Source organism: Halichoerus grypus, chromosome 2 (assembly GCF_964656455.1).
Source record: "Halichoerus grypus chromosome 2, mHalGry1.hap1.1, whole genome shotgun sequence".
In the NCBI taxonomy this organism is placed as follows: Eukaryota; Metazoa; Chordata; class Mammalia; order Carnivora; family Phocidae; genus Halichoerus; species Halichoerus grypus.
Window position 1 is genome coordinate 131,106,899 of NC_135713.1, and position 21,211 is coordinate 131,128,109.

A 21,211-nucleotide genomic window follows, 5' to 3' on the forward strand; every position below is an offset into this window, starting at 1 on the left:
AAAACCTTAACTTTCACTAGAAAATTTAGCAGTATTTACACAAACGTATGGCATTTAAGGTGGCAGGGACGCCTGGGTGGCTCAGTCGGTTAAGCATCTGCCTTTGGCTCAGGTCATGATCAGGGTCCTGAGAGGCAGTCCCACTTCAAGTTCTGCTTCTCCCTCTCCCTCTGTGTCCCCTACCCCCACCACCCACCACCGCCCCACCCCGGCTTGTGCTCTCTCACTCTCGCTCTCTCAAATAAATAAAATCTTATTAAAAAAAAAAAAAAAGTAAAGGGGCGCCTGGGTGGCTCAGTCATTAAGCATCTGCCTTCGGCTCAGGTCATGATCCCCGGGTCCTGGGATCGAGCCCCACATCGGGCTCCCTGCTCGGCGGGAAGCCTGCTTCTCTCTCTCCCACTTCCCCCTGCTTGTGCTCCCATTCTCACTGTGTCTCTGTCAAATAAATAGATAAAATCTTTAAAAAAAAAAAAAAAGTAAAAAAAAAAAATAAAACACAAAAAAATGAAAGTGGCAGTTAACTGAATGTTATCTTTCCCAATGTATTACACCTTTAAAATCACCTCTCATGAATAATCTCAGGAACAATATTCAGTTACCTATTTAAAATACTTTCTTCCCTTGATTATAGCAATTTTATGCAAGAATATCTGAGATTAAAAAAAATAGTCCCTTGAGGGTCACCTGGCTGGCTCAGTCAGAGGAGCATGAGACTCGTGATCTTGGAGTCTTGAGTTCGAGCCCCAGGCTGGGTGTAGAGATTACTTAAATAAGTAAATCTTAAAAAAAAAAGTCATGGGGCGCCTGGGTGGCTCAGTCGCTAAGCGTCTGCCTTCGGCTCAGGTCATGATCCCAGGGTCCTGGGATCGAGCCCCGCATCTGGCTCCCTGCTCGGCGGGAAGCCTGCTTCTCCCTCTCCCACTCCCCCTGCTTGTGTTCCCCCTCTCGCTGTGTCTCTCTCTGTCAGATAAATAAATAAAATCTTAAAAAAAAAAAAAGTCACTTGAATCGCATTAAGGACTGCCCAAAATCTTATTTTTGCATTCTTTATGAATAAAAAGCAACCAATAACCACTTTCCTCTTCTTTTCCCACTTATAATATTCTTAGATCCAACTTCAGTGACTATGTATTCCAGGAACTATAGAAAGATTTTAAGTACTGTCTGTAAAGAATAGTTTATAATTGCTTCCTACAGATTTTTATTTTGTAAACCATAGTCAACCCTTAGAACACCTTAACTCCCCTTATTTCCTTCAATAAAAATGAGTAATTTGACACTTCAGGCAGATGTAACATTTTTAATACCCAACTTCCTTAACATAAGGTAAAACAGTCTTAGGCAGGCAACCACTGTGAATTTTTTAAATGTCCAAAGTAATTACACAGGTATGGATCACATTCAGTATTTAGCGTATGATTGAGTAATTAGAAAGAAGTAAAAACACAGTTAAAGTTAAGAACCAATATTTCTTTGCAAAGCTTGTTAATTTACTTCTGGACAAATAAGTGGTTAAGAACCATCAGTATAAACCTATTTTTAGTCTCTGGCCTTCAAACTGCCTAAAAGTCCTTAGAACACAGAAAAACTAAATTTGAATACATTTGTAACAGCTTAACAATTTATGTGCCTTATTAGGATCTTTTAATGGAATGTTTTGAAACCAATCATAATTCACTGCAAGGATAAATCAGAAAAAGAAAACAAATTTTTGAATGGCATGTTACAATGACCTGGACAAAAGTAATTATCAACTAGTAATAACTAACACATGCAACAGATTGAGAAATTAAATCCTCTGCTATATATACTTATAAGTATTTTGTCAGACATGAGAAATGTTCCTATCAATAACATTCATCTCCCCACAGATTCAACTTTATTTTAAACAAGTAAACAGTTCTTTCTCTCCGGATTTTTACATGTATCAGTGCAAAGTAAAACAAAGCAACTTCAGTAGAAATGGCTTATTACAAGGTTATTCTAAAAAGGCTTATTCCCCTAAATGTACTAAAAGATGTCCAAATCGTGCGAATGATCCACCTCGATGGCTTCCTCTGCATCCAGCTTTGTCTCTCCGTGGCCTTCCTGCGGCTCGTCAAGAGAGGCCAGAGCCTCGTTCGTATCACTTGCAAAAGTTTCTCGTGATGTATCGTCATCTTCTTGAAAATTTAGATTTTTAATAGCTTGTTTCATCTTTTTCCCCAAGACTTGTGTTCTCCTCTTTCTAGCAGCCTTTTTATTTTCATACTCCTTTTGATTTTCAATGTAGAAAATGTCCTACAATAAAGGAACGACTCGAAGTAAAGACTGCCATTTACTGAACATTTATTAGAAGGCTTCCTTTACGTTATCTTCATTTCTCACAAAAAACAAGCAAGTATTACTAGACTTTAATAGGACACAGAGTCCAAGATAGCAGGGAAGCCCCCACTGCAACCAGAGGATGAAGCTGTAATTCAAACTTAACCTCATGTTAGCTCCGGGGCGCACGCTTATTCAACCATCACATACCATCTCTATAGCCACAGGCTTCCGAAATGGGAAGATATAGTAGAAAAATCATGTTGCTTAGGATTTAAATAAAATCTATTTTGTCCCAACAAAATAGAAGTCTTTGGAATATGGGTTTACTAACTTTGAAATGGCATCATAACCATACGTGACTGCACATGCTAAGAAACCAAGCCATGGGGGTGCCTGGGTGGCTCAGTCGTTAAGCGTCTGCCTTCGGTTCAGGTCACGATCCCAGCGTTCTGGGATCGAGCCCCGCATCGGGCTCCCTGCTCGGCGGGGAGCCTGCTTCTCCCTCTCCCACTCCCCCTGCTTGTGTTCCCTCTCTCGCTGTGTCTCTCTCTGTCAAATAAATAAATAAAATCTTTAAAAAAAAAAAAAGAAACCAAGCCATGCCTGAAGGGTGTGACTAAGTATGATCACGTAACCTACACAAGGGAAAAAAAGCCATCCCTTAAAAAAATGTTACTGTAATTAGCGTGGAGAATGTAAATCTGTCAAAAACTTGTACCATGAGGCATAAAAATAAAGCAATCAGCACTGGGATATATTCCAGGATGTTAGAAGAGGGATTTTGTAACAGAAAAACATGAGACTGTTAGCACAGGGCTTCTCCCCTGGGCAATCCGGAACGTCCAGCTCGATCCCTGCCGTGTGCACTGCAGGAGGGTTAGCAGCACACCTGGCCTCGCCCCACCAGCACAGAACCCCTCCATCCCCAAACTGAGACAACCAAACACAGCTCCAGGCACTGCCCAACGTCCTCCAAGAGGCAAAATCGCCAGCGGGTGAGAGCTGCCAAAGGAGAAAATGTGTTTCATTCAACTACTACATGGGAAAACATAAAATAGCACCTGGGAACCCTGATGCAGATAGAGAAGTGTAGTTTCAGAGGCTACAAAAAGAAAAGTAGGCCAGGGATCTAAAGAGAAGGCCAAAACTGACTATGCTAAAACAGAGAAGGTTCCAAGGTCTAAAAGAGAAGTTAGGATAGGCAGGACACACTTCTGACACCCTATGATCTTCTGGGAAGGGACTACTAAAAGCTACAACCAAGTCACTCCCTATTATATTCTTAAAGTGCACAAATTACAAATCCCCTCTTGTTTATAAAAAGTACTATGTACAATGGTGAAATAAAGGAGGCCCTCTCCTAATATTTTTTTTTTTCCTCTCCTAATATTTATGCTAAATAGTTACAAGCAGCACAGAGAACTAGCAGAGGAAGGAGTAAGGAGCCCTGAAATTAAGGCAACAAGGGAAGGCTTCAGAAGGTGAAAGCTTTGATGGGAAGAAGGAATAAAAGTACCCGCTAAAGGAATGACAAGACTGGGGGTGGAGAAGGAGGGTACAGGTGTAAAAAGTGGAAGAAGGACCAAAAAAAGTGACTTCAGATAGGCACCATTTACTGAATGAGCACCTTTATATGCCAGGTATTGTGCTAAGGATTTTTCATTGTCAGCAGAACCTTATGAAGTGGGTATTATCCTTGTCTTCAGATGAGGAAAGCGCGAGTGCCCGCTTCGGCAGCACATATACTAAAATCAGATGAGGAGAGAAGGCGCAAGACTGCAGAGCCAACATGTGAAGGTATCAAGTGTAAGCTCGTGTATTAGTTTCCCATATTCGCATTCTTAAAAGCCATGGTGTTGCCTTCACAGAAGTGTGACAACTCACAATTTTTTCAAGGGTCTGCTTACCCGCCAAGGGCAGAGATAAAGAGCAGCTGTGAGGGAAAGGAGTCCCATTTCATGGGAAAGCTCATCCAAGCATCTCGAAAACAGTCTGAGGAGTACAGTGCTTGGCAACACCAAGTAAAATGATAGTTTCCCTTTTGCCTCCAAACACGTGAGAAAGGAATGACATTCCATAGGTTACGAATGTGGCAGAACCAACAGGGCAATGGCCCAGAGAAATGCTGCTGTAAACTGTTGTTCATGTTGTTACAAAAATGCAGACAAGGGATAATCTGCCAGGAGCTTTCTGTCCTCCCTTCCCTATCTACCTGCACAGAATTCATTTTACAAGAACCTAAATGGTACACTATTTGCAGAGGGAGACCAGTACAGCTGAGCTTTTTAAAAAATACAGCAAATTAACTTTTTAACTACTCCTAATCTTTTTTTCTCTCACAAACTTTGTATTTTCCAAAACAAAACTTAAACAACTACAAACCAAAACAAAATGGTTATGTCATATACCAAAACGAAATCAAATAAAACCGCAAACAAGCCCACTCAGTTCGGTTCTGGCTTCCAAGTTCTACAGACTGATTATTAGCATTATAGCGATCAAAACAGTAATTATAACATGATCATTTAGATGATTTGAAATTACCTATGATGAAATTCTATTTGCTTTAGGTTTTTTCCTCTGATAAAAGGACTCAATCCATGCACATGCAGAAAATTTGGAAAAACACAGAAATATCTTAAAAGCCAAAACATTTATAATCCTCTGGAGCAGACCAAATCATTGGTAACTCTTTGGTGTTTTACATATCAATTAATTGTCCCATGCCTCTTTTTTGTTCTAAATTTGTAGTTTGTCTTTTTAAAAAATTCGGTATTACTTCATTTTTCTCCTTTTCTTAAAACTGCTTCACAAAAATAGAGGCTACAGCATAGTCACTTTAAAAATGTCCCTCTTGGTTAACACTCTTCTATTAGGTATTTCAAATGTTTCTGTTTGTTGTTATAATGCAATGTTTCTGGTAGCTTAACGTAACCTACTAACATTAAAATCTCTTTCTTCACAATGAGTTAGAACTGAAGTTCAAAGATGTGATTCAGTGAAAACCACCAGTTTCAAGTCAGTATTCTGCACGATCCCAGGGGGATCATTTTTATTACTTTTCATGTGCATACCATGGTAACATCCACTTTGATAGAACCTGGTACAGATTAAGTCCTATAAATATTTGGCCTAGTGCTGGGGACATGGTGAATAAATGTTATTTTCTTCTCTTCTGCTTGTGGAAATTGTCCAAAGTTTAGTTACCTACAAGAAGTTTTTCCAGGTATCACTTTATTTAATCCTTTTAGAGCTCTATTCAATGGGCAGGACACTTACTAAAAAGTCCCCTTGAGAAAATTAAGGCTGAGGGACAGTAAGTGATCTGCTCCGTCATATAATTATTAAATGGCAAAATTAAGATTAAAACCCAGATTTTGAATGTTAGAGAATTCTTTTTATCACATTGTGCTATTCCTCTGACATTTTACTATCAAACAATGTTTAATGTTCCTTAGAAGGATGTTCCTTCTCAGTGTACACCTTTTGTCAGGGATCACCGTGGGGGAGGAGGGAGAACATAAGCAAAAGCTCTGCTCTACTAACAGGCGTAAGGAAAATTACATTGTTACAAATTTATCAAAGTCATTGTTCCAATGAGGAAAAAAGGCAGTTATGGACAAGAGATTTCAAATGTGCGATAACAGTAACATTTCCTGTAGGAATTTCAACAATAGATTTTTAAAAAATAACTGGAAGTGGACAGCCAGAAAACTTGAGGAAAAAAAATCTAACACTGAGCAGATGTAAAATAAACTCACAAGGAGCAACAGCTCAAGGGAAGTGACTTTTATTTATGTCTTCATTAGCATTATAAATGGCTCAACCACATTCCTCCGACCTCTGTTACCGTAAAGAGAGTACAGAGCTGCTCAAATACAGTATCCGCGTTGCCTGTGAACCTACCACCTCTTTCCTATGCAAGAAGCAAGTTCTCCATCTTGATCAGATCTGCTAAATGTAATCATGTTCCGGGCGCCTGGGTGGCTCAGTTGGTTAAGCGACTGCCTTCGGCTCAGGTCATGATCCTGCAGTCCCTGGATCGAGTCCCACATCGGGCTCCCTGCTTGGCAGGGAGTCTGCTTCTCCCTCTGACCCTCCCCCCTCTCATATGCTCTCTCTCATTCTCTCTCTCTCAAATAAATAAATAAAATCTTTAAAAAAAAAAAATAAATAAAAAATAAATGTAATCATGTTCCTTAATTAACAGATTAAAAGATAAATTCTGAGCTGTGAAAATCTCACATGGTAAAAGAACTTCCTATATAGGACATTCTAGTAATGCAAAAATGATTAATACTGAAGAGCCTAGATTCTAGTTTATAAGAACTACTGGAGACAGAGGATTGAATGAAACAAACCCATGAGGAGACAATGACCAGAATGTGGTATGTTCTATTAGATAACCATCTCAGACTCTTCAAAAGGTCTAAATCACAAAAGAAAACGTGGAGTTAAAATGAGCAAAAGAGATACAATGGAAATCTAGACAGGATCCTGGTTTGGGGGGGGTGGAAGGTAGACAATACATTCTTGGGACAATTCAGGAAATTGGAATAAGGTCAAGATATTAGATGATACTATGAAGTTGTTTTTCCTTCTCTAAGGTAAAGCTATGTAGGAAACTGTCCTTATTATTGACAGATGCTGACTGAAATAATTAGAGCTGAGTGTCACGATGTTCACTACTTATTACCAAATGGTAGAGAAAAACAACTGTAAGGTAAGAATCTCAAAATATTAAAAACCCCTAAATCTAAGTGTAGGAAATTCATCCTATTATTCTTTCATCTATTCTGCACGTCTGAAATTTTTCATTAATAAAAAGTTGTAGGAGGGTAGAAAAAATAATTACGTGCTAAAAGACCAGGAAAACGACATAACGGAAATTGTGACCTTGGCTTGGAAAGGGAAGAAGAGGAGGCAGTTTATAAAGGCACATGTTTTACTTGAAATGAGACACTGACAGAACTGGTCAAGTTAAGGCAGAACAGGTGATGGGGATTACGAGAATATGAAGCTAGAACCCAGTAGAAGTGAAATTATGATAGATCTTAAAAGTGAAGGACACTATAATTTTTACCTTAATTTGTTCCTCACTGATACTAGGAGTATTTTTCAGGAGATTCAGGAAAACTCCACCTGGTGTTCTTCTTCGACTACCATTCTACAAAAAGAAAGAGAAAAATGATACTGTATACACTGTTCCTATGAATGGCCTAAAGCATCTTTTAAACAGAAAGGAACCTAAAGAAATAAAAAGGTCTACCTTGATCACCACAGTTTAACTGCAATGTCCTCCTCTCTTCTCCATACCTCCATACCTCTATTTCTTTTACCATAGCATTTAACACTTTCTAACATACCTGAAGATATATTTATTCTTTACATATTGTCTCCCTCCCACCCCTACCTACAATGTAAGATTGCTGTGTCTACAACAGTGCCTAGTACACAGCAATAAATAATCGTACAAGAAAAATGTCCATTAGGGCACCTGGGTGGCTCAGTCATTTAAGCGTCTGCCTTCGGCCCAGGTCATGATCTCAGGGTCCTGGGATCGAGCTCTGCATTGGGCTCCCTGCTCAGCGGGGAGTCTGCTTCGCCCTCTCCCTCTGCCCCTCACCTCACTCGTGCTCTCTAATAATTAAATAAAATCTTTAAAAGAACAAAAAAAAGAAAACTGTCCATTAAAAGAAAGTGAATTTGGACTTGCATCTTTCCAACAACCAGTAGATTTTCACTAGCTCACTATGATATAAACTTTTATTACTACAGTACTAAGATATTAATGAATCTATAACTTTGGGCTCAACTAAACAAAAATCCAAGTACCTCAGCAGTGACAAACAAGGGTGCCAGTACATTCATGATTATTGTAATTTGTTTTGTTGTCAAGTTCTGTTTTGACTTCCATAATCTATATTCACACGCTATTTCCTCAGCCAATGCTATCAATTCTAACTGGTTTTTCTCTCCATTTCCACAGCATAATATTGATTCACTCTCATGTGATGTTACCATTCAGATTCATGAGGAGCAAATAAGGAGCCATTCAAACTTCATCCTCACCCTGCGGTGAAAGCTGAATTAAATGAAATCTCCAAAACCATATGGGATAAAGTACCACTGCCTATGATTGGGCCCTTAACCAGACTAGTGCACTTTTTGCCATTCTCAAGCAGTAAAGTGTTTCTCACTTCACATCTGTCAGAATGGCTAATATCAAGACAACAGGAAATAACAAATGTTGGTGAGAATGTGGAGAAAAGGGTATTTCTGTGCACTGCTAGTGGGAATGTAAACTGGTACAGCCAGTATGGAAAACGGTATGGAGGTTCCTCAAAAAATTCAAAATAGAAATACCGTATGATTCAGCAATTCCACTGCTGGGTATTCAACCAAAGAAAACAAAAACATGAATTTGAAAAGACATATGGACCCCTATGTTTACTACAGTATTATTTTAAATAGCCAAAATATGAAAGCAACCTAAATGTCCAATGATGGGTAAAGATGATATATATCTCTATCTGTATCTCTATATATATGATGAAATATCACTCGGCTATAAGAAAGTATGAAGTCTTGCCACTCACATCATGGATGGACAGAGAGGATATCATGCTAAGTGAGTCAGAAAGAACAAGCCAAATGCCAGATGACTTCACTTATATGTGGAATCTAAAAACCAAAACAAACTTGTTTACCAAAAAACCAGAAAGAGACTCATAAATACAGAGAACAAACGTGGTTGCCAGAGGGGCAGGGGGTGGGGAATGGGCAAAATAGGTGAAGGGGATTAACAGGTACAAACTTCCAGTGACCCTATAAAGTCACAGGGATGGAAAGTACAGCATGGGCAATATAATCAATAATATTGTAATAACTTTGGGGCGCCTGGGTGGCTCAGTTGGTTAAGCATCTGCCTTCGGCTCAAGTCATGATCCCAGGGTCCTGGGAGAGAGTCCTCAGTCGGGCTTCCTGCCTACCAGGGAGTCTGCTTCTCCCTCTGCCCCTCCCCACCGCTCATGTTCTCTCTCTCTAATAAATAAAGAAAATCTTAAAAAAATATATTGTAATAACTTTGTATGGAGACAGCTGATAACTACGCTCATTGTGGTGAACATTCTGTTTGTAATTGTCAAATCACTATGTTGTACAGCTAAAATTATTTTTGTATGTCAGCTATACTTCAGTTAAAACAATAGAAAACAGAAAAGTGTAAAGAGAAACAAATACTACAGTGTTTCTCAAGTTTTTGTTCACTGTTGCTTCCCCTACCCCACCAACCATGGAACTTTAATACTCACTGATACATTGTATATCTACCTGTGTTTTATACCTATATATGTGGGTTTTTGTTTTTTGGTCCCAAGAATCAATTTTTAAGAATGCATGAATTAAACAAACCCAAAACAACATGTCTGTTCATCACTGCCAACTAAGGGCTGGGAACACTGTGGTAAGTATTTTACGTGCATCATCTTGTCCAATCCTTGTAACACAGGATTAGTCCCCAATCTGCACCTGGGAGAAAGAGGCTCTGAAAAGTCAAATAATTTAGCCACATCTCACACCGATTAAGTTGCAGACCCAGAATTCAAAACAAAGTATCCCAAATTCTAAAACCTGTATTCTTAAAATTTGAGTTTCCAAGTTCTCTCTAGATTGTTTTCTTAAAATTTTAACCCCTACTCTCAATGAATCCTGTAAGAGATACATTGTTGACTGCACACTAACAGGATACAATTTATGTATGGTTTTTTTTTTTTAAGATTTTATTTATTTATCTGACAGAGACACAGCAGGAGAGGGAACACAAGCAGGGGGAGTGGGAGAGGGAGAGGCAGGCTCCCCATGGAGCAGGGAGCCCGATGTGGGGCCTGATCCCAGGACCCTGGGATCATGACCTGAGCCGAAGGCAGACACTCAACGACTAAGCCACCCAGGGGCCCCTATGTATGGTTTTTGTAAGGAAAGTAGTAATTGCAAAAACTAACTATACATAATTTTTAAATTCAGTTTTTTAAAATCTGAGCCACACTGTAATATACTGATAAATAAGAAATCCAACAGAGACAAGTTTATTTTGTAAAAAAAAAAAAAAAAAATCACATGAAACACAATATAAAATAGAAACAACAGAGCAGTAAGTCTTACCATTATAAAAAGGCCACCATTTTGTTCAACTTCAGCAGTTTCCATGAGAAGTTCAATTGCCTTTTTGTTCCCAATTATCCTCACTACTCGCGCTATCAGATCTTTCTTTGGTTCCTGCAACCTGATAAGGAACAAACAGAGTAAATATTTGCTGTATAAAGTTGAAGAAATGTACCTTTGTCTCCAGTTTAATGCCCAAGTAGAATCAAAATCCTCTTCTGGTAACATCTGCTTTTGGCAATCTTCAATATTTAACCTTAGAATCACGGACATACCAACACTACCACCTTGGGTCACCCAAAGAGACAATAAACTCAAGGTTCCATCTCAAGTCTCAGAACTGGCCTCTTCATTTTGCCTTAATGGATTATGATGAATTTCAAAATAAATGTGCACATCCAGCAAGGGGAATGCAAGCCTAAACTCTTGTCAAAACAAGTAACAAACATACACTATGCTTTCAATTATCACGCCTACAAGTTAGTTCTCCTAACTCCAGAGATGTGTGGGAGCTTTAAAGTGGATAGGATCTTCCCCTCAGTCTCTCTGCCTCAGAACAAAGGCCACAGCTAATATTTACTGATGACTTACTATGGGATGAGCACAATCCTAAAAACTTTGTATGCATTATATCAGTTAATTATCTCAACAACCTTATGAAGTAGGTACTTATTTTTATCTTACCACTGAGACGTAAAAACATAGGAAGTCTAACTAACACTTCTCACGTCACAGTCCACACTCTACAGAGATGAATGAGGATTAACATGGAAGTTCTCTAACTAGACCTGGTTTTCTTGCTCCTTCTCAACAAGAGGCAGTGCATTATTCGAGAAAGAGCACTGGACTAGGAACAAAGCAACCAAGGTTTAGTTCCAAATCTGACACTTAAAATTGTGATGTTGGACAAGCCATATTAACTACTAGGTCTCAGTTTCCTTATCCACAAAATGAAGGCTTTGGTTTACAAAATCTCTAAATTCCTTTCCAACAGTCAAATTCCAAACTCACTCTGTAGGTTAAAAGTCCAGTATTAGCATTATTACTCTTGAACCATATCTGTTTTCAAATTTGTGACACTGTTCATTAATCACTTAGAGCTAAGAAAAAGTTAAACAAAATCTGAACTTGCTGAAAATAAAATGAAATATCAGTTTACCATACACCAAGAAATTCTACTTCTAGGTATTTACCAGTAAAAGTTAAAATACATGTCCTAATATCTGCAGGTCAAAGCTCATAGAGCATTATTCATGACAGTCAAAAAGTGGAATAGCAATATGGATGTTTGTATATGTATAGAAATTAAAAAATTAAGTGTTGATGCCTACTACAAAATGGACAAATCTTAAAAACATTACACATACAGACCATACACTGTATGATTCCATTATTATGAAATGTCCAGAAAATGCAAATTTATGCCAACAGACAGTAATCAGCAGTTATCTGGGGTAGGAACAAAGAATAACTTTAGGGGAGCCTGGGTGGCTCAGCTGGTTATGCATCTGCCTCCGTCTCAGGTCATGATCCCGGGGTCCTGGTATCGAGCCCCGCATTGGGCTCCCTGCTCAGCAGAGAGCCTGCTTCTCCCTTTCCCTCTGCCTACTTGTGCTCTCTATCTCTGTCAAATAAATACATTAAAAAAAAAAAAATCTTAAAAAAATAAAATAAAAAAAAAGAGCTCCAAAGCACTAAATGACAAAAGTCATTAAGAGTTCATAAAAGCAAATAAAAAAGTTCATAAAAGTTTACAAAACTCATTATTTTATCAGGCCTGTCCATTTAAGGAAACACAGATATATTCCTATAACCAAGTAAACCCATTCCTAAAATTAAAAAATCTCAAAAGAAACATCATCCTTAATGCATTGGAATTATTTCCTATAAATGGAAGACAGTAATTGGTCAAGTGCTCATTTGCAGGCCACATTTTAATGCTCACCTGAAAGAAATTTCATCAGCTACTTTCTCTTGCGAATCGTCCTCTGTGATCTCATACCGGCCTTTATAGTTCATTTCTAGTCTGTCCCCTAGTCTGTCTTTGACAGGTCGTTTCCGTTTGAGATGACCTTGCCCATTTTCCTCTTCCTTTGATCCCATTTTTTTGCCACCATGCATATATTCATCTAGCTCTTTGTCTAATTCTTTCGTATGTTCTTGAGATTCCCTCTTAAGTTTCTTAGCAAGTAAATAATTGTAAGTCTCGGATTGTCTGCTCTTGTCAATGGTACCCTCCATTCCCAAGATCCCAAGTTCAGTGGCCACTGCATCTTGATTCTGTTCTTGTAGCACAGCACCCCATATGTTGTTAACCTTCTTTCCTCCAGGAACAGGTGGTTTCTGGCTGCTCTGGCCAAACTGAAAAGGCTCTGGCTTCGGAGGAGGGTTAAAACATTTCTGTCGTTTGCGTTTCCAAAGGGAGCTGTCGTCATCTGAATCAGAAAAACTCTCTTCACTTGAATCCACACTTTTAACAGTCCGATAATGGGATACTGGCGCACACGGGGTTGCAGGGCCCTGGAAGGGCCTCACTGTGCTGTCCCCACCTAGTGTTTTCTGCAGTGAAAGGAAATACCATCAATTCCACCAAACACATTAAATCTACCCACCATGTGCTATTTAAAAAAAAAAAATTATTTAGGGATTCAGTTGGACCACTGAAGCAGAACAATCTTCAATGAATCTCTGAAACCAATCCAGTCCCTACTTTTCTAAAGTTCCACATGGAATTTGCCAATTTTAAAACCACAAACTCGTTATTTCTAAAGCTAATACAGAATTTAGTTCTAAAGCCTATTTCTAAAAAGCTCTTTATTTTTTTTTTTTTTAAAGATTTTATTTATTTGACAGAGAGAGACATGGCGAGAGAGGGAACACAAGCAGGGGGAGTGGGAGAGGGAGAAGCAGGCTTCCCGCGGAGCAGGGAGCCCGATGTGGGGCTCGATCCCAGGACCCTGGGACCACGACCTGAGCCAAAGGCAGATGCCCAACGACTGAGCCACCCAGGCGCCCCTAAAAAGCTCTTTAGAGGCGCCTAGGTGGCTCCGTCGGTTAAGTGTCTGCCTTCAGCTCAGGTCATGATCTCAGGGTTCTGGGATCGAGCCCCGCATCGGGCTCCCTGCTCCGTGGGGAGCTTGCTTCTCCCTCCCTCCCTCTCTCTCTCTCTCTCTCATGAATAAATAAATAATAAAAAATAAATAAATAAGAAGCTCTTTAATTCCCACGTTAGAAGATTTTCAGTATTTTCAGTTATTGTCAGAATGTTTGAAAATGACATGCACAATAACTGTTAGTAGCAGTTGTGAAAATTAAAAGGAAAGCTCACTAAACTGGAGTCAGGGGGCTTGAAGGGGAAGTTCTCACGTTCTATCAAAGGAAAAGACGTGAGGTTTCACCTCCCACAGGAAGAAGCCTATACCTTACTAACACAGCCAGAGGAAGATTTTTTTCTTGCCTGGCAACAGCCCAGCCAATGAGACTGTCCCAACTCAGCCAATGAAAAGCCACTATACTTTTTTTTTTTAAAGATTTTATTTATTTATTAGAGAGAGAGAGACAAACAAGCAGGGGGAGGGGCAGAGGGAGAAGCAGACTCCCCATGGAGCAGGGAGCCTGATATAGGGCTTGATCCCAGGACCCTGGGATCATGACCTGAGCTGAAGGCAAATGCTTAACCGAATGAGCCACCCAGGCACCCAAAAAACCGCTTTTAATTCCCAGTTTACTCCAGTGGACTTTTTTACAGCCCCTCTCAACTTCTCCCCTTCCTCTATAAAAGAGCATTCCTCTGTTTCCCATTTGCCTATGGTTTTGCCCTAGCTTGCTTGTTCAGAGTTGTGATTCTCTGCTGTTCCAGAATAAACCCTTTTTTGCTGGTAAGATAACTGGCAAGTTTTATTTTAAAGCTTAACACAGTTATAACAGAATATGTTCTCTTTCTTTTCCAACATGTTTTTTTTTTGCATTTGGACGCATCCAACTTCCTTTATACGGTTTAGTGACCACACTCTTTTGAGATTAGATAGTAAACTCCTATGGGTAAGAATCCCTGACATACTATTAAAACTGCACAGTCCATGGCATTAAGTTTACCAAGTCATGGGTCAATCTATGTAAAACCACCCGGAAAAGATTGAAAACCTAAACTGAAACCTTCGTATCAATTTCCTAAGACATCTATATACAAAAGGGAACACCTTGGGGCGTCTGGATGGCTCAGTCAGTTAAGCAGCTGACTCTTGGTTTGGGCTCAGGTTATGATCTCAGAGTCGTGAAATCAAGCCCCACCGTGGGCTGCACCTCAGCACTCAGCTTGGGATTCTCTCTGCCCCACCCCCATCTCTCTCCCTAAAATAAACAAAATCTTTAAAAAAAAAAAAAAAAGAACACCTTTGTGTTTTGTACTAAACGAAGTATTTGCTGAGCTCCCCAGTGTTCAGCCCCGATGACTTATTATATATGATAGGTGATCAAGAAATATTTATGGTTTTGGTTTTTTTTTTTTTTTTACATAAAGGGGATGTTATTTGTGCTATTATGTGCTAGAAATGGCGGCAGGAGGGGGTGATTTAAGTCAATAAAGAGACAGTCTTCCCATCTTCAAATAACAACAGCATCTAAAATCTGTCAGGCGTTACTGTTCACTGAATCCTTACGAACACCCTATCACTGGCGTGCTCTCATCACTCCCATTATACAAATTGGGGCACTAGGCTAAATAACCTGCCACTGGTCACACGGCGGAGGCGCCAGTTTTCGAACGCGGGCAGCCTGGCACTAAGCCCGCTCAAAAGTGTCTGCTACTTAGCAGGCAATCAAGACAAACTCCCACTTAGAAAACGGGGAGGTTAATACAAAACCCGGTGCCACATTATTGCGTGGCCAAACTAGGTCCGACGGGGACATGGAAAACCAGGCCCTTAAGCAAATGATGAACTTCGTTCCGGGTTTTCAGGCTCCCTATAGGATCAAGGCGAAAAAGGAGCGCCAGGGGATGTTTCTGCCCGCCGTCCCCAGGTGCCGGGCGGGGACAACCTAATCACGCTACAGCGGGGACACTCCGTTAAGTTCAGAAAACCCAGAGCGGCACACCGCAGGCGGAGAAGAGCCGGCCGCACGCCCGTCAGCAGGAGGCCGCAAGCCTCGCCGCCCCGCTAGGCAACGAGATGCCGGGTCAGGGTTCGGACGGCCCGCGGTCGCGTCCCCGCCCAGCGCCTCCCCCCCGCCGCCGGAGCCCGCGTGCCTCCGCCCCGCCCGGGAAGCCGGCCGGCCCGCTGCTCATCCACACAGCCGCCCGCCCCTTTCCGCAGTCCCGGCTCCGCACGCCCGCCCCTCCTCGCCGCCCGGGCTGCGCGCTCCCGGCTCCGAATGACCCGCCTGCCCTTTACACTCACCGGCACCTGCAGCGGCCTGTCGCTGGGTGCGACCGTCATGTCGGAATCCGAGTCGGAGAGCTGCCCATCTTCCATGTCGCCGGCGTCCTGCGCCATCTTCCCGCGGCGTGGCGCGGCGGGTCAGGAGAGCACTTCCGGCGGCGCGGCGGGAAGGTCCGGCGGGCTGCGGTGCTCGGGCGCCCCCGCCAGGGGGCCGCTCCCGCCCCGACGGCGCGCGCGGCGCCTCCTCCGCCCGCCTGGGCGAACGTTGACGAATATGCATAATCGTGACAAACTGTGCCCACTTGCACTTCCGGGGAAACGAATCTCCTGTTCGCCAGCACTTTGGCGCGTTTTCTCCCGAGCTCTGTTTTCGTGCAAACCTAAAGTTGTGCCTGGACAGCGGCCGTCGGGGATTCCTCCCATGGCCTCACATTCCTCACCGAGGTGCTCTGCACAGGCCTTCTTGCTCCCATTCTTGCTCCTGCACAACCCCCTGTAACTGTAGCTTCTTGCAGAGCCTTTCAGGCAGCACCGGAGGTCATTACCCAGCTCAGACCTTCCAGGGACTTCACTCCACATAGTGAGTTCGGAGTTCTCAGCATGGCGGATCTGGGTCCTCTCTAGCTCTGAAGCCGCACTGAAGCTGCTCATACAGCCCCTCACGCATCCTTTGTTTTTCACGGGTTCACGGCCTTTGCAGTTGCCCTTGCCTCTGCCTGGAGGAGCCTTGACACCTCACTCTTTGCGTGGGTTGTTCTCCTACATGATTAGATTTTCCGATTGAATGCCACCTTCCAGGAGAGTCCTTCTTCGACCACCCTAACTAAAAAAGATCCTCTACTGTCACTCTTGGAACGCTTATTTTTCTTCATGACATCAATAGTCATGTCTGCATTTGTTTTATTTTTTGGTCTTCGTTCTCCCCTGGAATGTCTGTTTCATTGACTGTCGTTTGTCCCCAGTGTTCAGCCCAATGACATTGTATATGAGAGGCGATCAATAAATATTTATGGATTTTTTTTTTTACATAAAAGGGATCTTACTATTTTTACCTTTTACTATTCTATAATCTGATTTTATTTTTTTTAAGAGTTTATTTATTTGAGAGAGAGAGAGAGAGAGAGCACAAGCAGGGGGAGGGGCAGAGGGAGAGGGAGAAGCAGGCTCCCCACTGAACAGGGAGCCCGATAGGGGGCTGGATCCCAGGACCCTGGGATCATGACCTGAGCTGAAGGCAGACGCTTAACCGACTGAGCCACCCAGGCGCTCCTGTAATCTCATTAAAACAAAACAAAACAAAACAATAGGGGTGCCTGGCTGGCTCAGTCCATAGAACATGCGACTGGATCTTGGGGTTGTGAGTTCCAGCCCCACTTGGAGGGGGTAGATTGTACTTATTAAAAGAAAAAAAAAAACTTAAAAAGTCTTAAAAAGAAACAATTTATCCTGGACACCTTTCTGTACCAAAATAGAAAGCTCTAGCTCCTTTTTAATGACTACCTAGCATTCGGTTGCCTAGAGATACCATCACTTATTTAGTCTCTGATGGTATCCATTTAGGCTGTAGCCAATTTTGCAATTAGCACATATTTTTCACAGACTTGTTTTATTATTTCCTTGGGATAAGTTTCTAGACTGCATGGAAAAGAATGCATATAGATTTTTGAAATGTGAGTTTAAGATCTAAGACCTAGTCCAATCCCTTTTTGACAATGAAAAGAGATTACACAGCTAAGCTATTTAAACTGAGTCTTGACTCCAGGTCTTCTAACTCTTACACAACTTTATTGTTTTATCTTTCCTACATAGAATTGCAATCCCCTTGGAGCTGATCCTGTGTGGTGTGAGGTAGGAGTCAAATTTCAGGCTATAATTAACATTTTACTATGTGGTATGGGATGCAGCTAAATATTATAAAATGCAGAGAACAGCTCCCCATCCTAAAGAATTTCTCCATTGTTTTCCTCTAGAAGTTTTAAGAGTTTTTGTTCTTACTTTTAGGTCCATGGTCCGTTTTGAGTTAATTATTGTATGTAATGTGAAGTGAAAGTCAAGGTTCATTTTTTTTAGCATGTGAATATCCGATTAATATAGTACCTTTTCTTGAAAAGGCTATACTTTCCCCATTGAATTTCCTTGTCACCTTTATTGAAAATTGACTATGTATGTGAGAATCTATTTCTGGGTGCTCTATTCTGTTCCATTAATCTTTATGTCTGTCTTTACACCAATGTGACACTCTTGATTACTTAGGTTTATAATAGTTGTACAATTGTATAATAATTGTTAAAATTAGGTAATGTAAATTTGTTCATTTTTCCCAAAATTGTCTTGGCTATTCTAGATCCTTTGCATTTCCGTTTAAACTTGAGATCTGCTAGCCAATTCTGGTGTTTGATTGGGATTGCATTGAATCTATCATTTAATTCAGACCCTGGGGAGACTATCTTAGACTGATGCTATTAAAAGCTGGAATCAGGGGCTCTTGGGTGACTCAGCCAGTTGAGCGACTGACTCTTGGTTTCGGCTCACGTCATGATCTCAAGGTCCTGGTATCGAGCCCAGCGACAGGTTCTGTGCTCAGCGTGGAGTCAGCTTGGGATTCTCACTCTCCCTCTGCCCCTTCTCTCTCTCTCTCTCTCTCAAATAAATAAAATTCTTAAAAAATTTTTAAAAAAAGCTGGAACCGTATATTATTAATCAATAACTCTCCTGATGCTGGGCTCATTAAACAACCAGGTAGGTAGTTTGTATCCTGGGAGAGAATGCAGTGATTATAGGATGTGAATTGTTGGTCTTTCTGAAGATAATTTTCCCTATAAAATAATATGCCAGCATTGTAGTTGTAGCATCATTTCTTTGTGAGCTTGATTAATGAGTTTGCCCAGAGCAATAGCATCACTTCCCCACGCTCTGACAAATCAGGTTTTGCATTTGCAAAAATGAAATTGTATCCTGGGTTGTGGTGGTTTCTCTAATGTATTGCTGCCTTGGGGCAAGCATGCATGTTCAGGTTACATCCCTCTGCCTCCTGGTAGCTATCTTTGAAGAATGAAGACTTCTAGCATTCATTGAGGACATCACATCATAAGCACTGTTCATTTGTTACAATGCTGTGACTCCAGAGTCCTTGCTTTAATCACCATGCTATGATGCCTTTGATAAGTCATTTGGAAAGCAGGATTGGCTCTTTGCGGACTTGCCACTTCTAATACAATACTTTCAAGGTGCCCTGAGTTCAGTCAGTACATTGGCATTTCTCTGAGGCTTTGCAGTTTTTATATATGCTTTTATATATGATTCACTTAATTCTTTTTCATATATGAAATGTGCTCTCATGAATCATTTAATTCTATCTCTTCCTGCTCTGCCCCATCAAAATTCATTGCTTATAATTTTTTCCTGACCTCCTATTGGGCAGGGATAAGTAGTTTTGAAAAACGGAGGTAGAAGAGAGAGATGTAATCTCCATTTTCAACGTAGGCAATTACTGGTGCTATTTTTGCTAGAACTGGTTTAGAGAGACAGCCATGAACTTCTCTACTTGACATAGTGAAGAGAAGGAATCTAACCTTCCTCAAGGGCATTATGTATCGCTCCTAAAATTTAGTGCATCTGTAAATGTCTTCTGAATTAAACGGAGGAGAAGGAAGACTGTGGTGTTGGGATATATGTATAAGGAATCTTGCTAGCAGCCAGAAAGTGAGAAGAATTAAATTCTCAGTTAGATGTCTGAGGGGGGAAAAAGGAGTCTGAGATTTAGAACTATGGAAATTAGGGCTTCAGTCCTAGGGGTAGATGAAGATAGTAGCTGGGCTGTTGGTAGATTATCAGTGCTGGACAAGGTGTCTACGCCTTCTGCTCCTCAGGTGTATTCATAGGTTCATTTGTTCATTCATTCATGTAAGTGCACGGTGAGCCTGCTACAATGCTGAGAGTTGTGGAGCCATGCAAGGATGAACAGGTAAAAATGTAACATTTACAAACAGAAACATCATTCCTGTATATCCAGCCATACTATACTTTCTGGTAGGTGTTTGATATGCCGGAGTATTTGTTGAAATTATTTGAGCCATAAGGATGGAACAGATAAAGCTCAAGCTTGAACGCAGAGATGGACGTTTCACAGGTGGAGAGAATAGGGAAGGACAAAAGCACAGTGGGAAGAAAACAGGCTTTGCATAGAAACAAAGTGACTTAGTGTGTCTGGCTGCAATGTGGAAAGCCACCAGCAGTTAGGAGGAATATTTTTAAAAGGTATGTTGGGAATCACTGAGAGACCTATTAACTCGATTCCAGAGTGGTGTGTGTGTGTGTGTATTTTTTAATTTATTTATTTGAGGGGGGAGGAGGGGCAGAGGGAGAGGGAGACAGAGTCCCAAGCCCACTCCACGCTGAGTGCAGAGCCTGACATGGGGCTCCATCCATCCCACAACCCCAGATCCCAAAGCCAAGAGTCCGAGGTTCAACCAAGTGCACCACCCAGAGAGCGCGCGCGCGCGTGTGTGTATATATATTTAAATATTTATTTATTTGGGAGAGAGAGTACTTGTGCAGGGGGAGGAGCAGAGGGAGAGAGAATCCCAAGCAGACAACCACCCCCCCACCCTCCGGACCAGCGGGGAGCCCCACATGATCTCAGGGCTCCCAGATCAGGATGTGAGCCGAAATCAAGAGTCAGATGCTCAGTGGACTCAGCCACCCAGGCGCCCCTGCCTATATATTTTTGACCCACATCCAAATCATGCTGATAGAGATGTTAGTATTTCCCTTATATAGGGTAGGCCTAGTTACTGTGGAATGAGATGGGAGATGGAATGGTTAAGCGTGGAGGGGGGTAGGAGTGAGTGGAAAGGCTATTAGAGGAAAATTGAAGTAATGGGGAATGAAGGGGGATTTGATCAAAACTGTCTTTATTCTTCAAAAGCAAGAATATACCCTGGTAGGATATTGAGAAGGCAGTATCATCATTTAACATTTTTCATTAATTAGAAAACTCGAATTTGTAATTTAACAAAGCAGTGAAAACAACCCTCTCCCTCCCTCCACCAAGAAACCTCCCTTGGCTACTCCACGTACACAACCGCGTCAGCATCACCTGGCAGCTGGTCAGAAACGGCGATTCTCAGACCCCAGACCAGAGCCACCGAAGCAGAATGATGGCCAGGTGATTACATGCACGAGACAACCCGAAAAGCCCCGCTCTAAGCTAGGGTACTTTAGAACCAGTGTTTTGCTGAAAAGAATTTCTAGCCGGAGCCGCGCTTCGCGGCCTCTTCCAGCAGATGGCAGTAGCCCTCTCACTTCCTCCTCGCGGAAGGTTCCAGGCGGGGGCGAGCTCCGCGCGCCTCCGGAAGACC

At 41.6% G+C, this 21,211-nt stretch overlaps 1 protein-coding gene and 1 long non-coding RNA gene across 2 annotated transcripts; one reads left to right on the plus strand and one right to left on the minus strand.

Moving 5' to 3' along the window:
* Positions 1 to 1,288: 1,288 nt before the first annotated feature.
* Positions 1,289 to 16,018, minus strand: PHAX (phosphorylated adaptor for RNA export). Its single transcript, XM_036070354.2, has 5 exons — positions 15,870 to 16,018; positions 12,419 to 13,032; positions 10,474 to 10,594; positions 7,394 to 7,477; positions 1,289 to 2,283 (listed from the first exon to the last, which is right to left on the minus strand). The coding sequence occupies exons 1-5, from the start codon at positions 15,963 to 15,965 to the stop codon at positions 2,014 to 2,016; spliced, it is 1,185 nt and encodes a 394-aa protein (XP_035926247.1). The 5' UTR covers positions 15,966 to 16,018; the 3' UTR covers positions 1,289 to 2,013.
* LOC144381145 (uncharacterized) lies at positions 15,997 to 21,007 on the plus strand. Its single transcript, XR_013445852.1, has 3 exons — positions 15,997 to 16,431; positions 17,661 to 17,699; positions 20,905 to 21,007. It is a non-coding gene; the product is annotated as an uncharacterized LOC144381145 (long non-coding RNA).
* The last annotated feature ends 204 nt before the right edge of the window (positions 21,008 to 21,211 follow it).

Bases quoted from the DNA above. Each gene is read 5' to 3' on its own strand.
- PHAX (XM_036070354.2), bottom strand. From the start codon at position 15,965: ATGGCGCAGGACGCCGGCGACATGGAAGATGGGCAGCTCTCCGACTCG. The intron at 10,595-12,418 runs GTGAGCATTAAA...GTTCCTTATCAG, and splicing joins GCTGATGAAATTTCTTTCAG to GTTGCAGGAACCAAAGAAAG. The intron at 2,284-7,393 runs GTAAAAATTATA...CCTTTATTGTAG, and splicing joins TCAGTGAGGAACAAATTAAG to GACATTTTCTACATTGAAAA.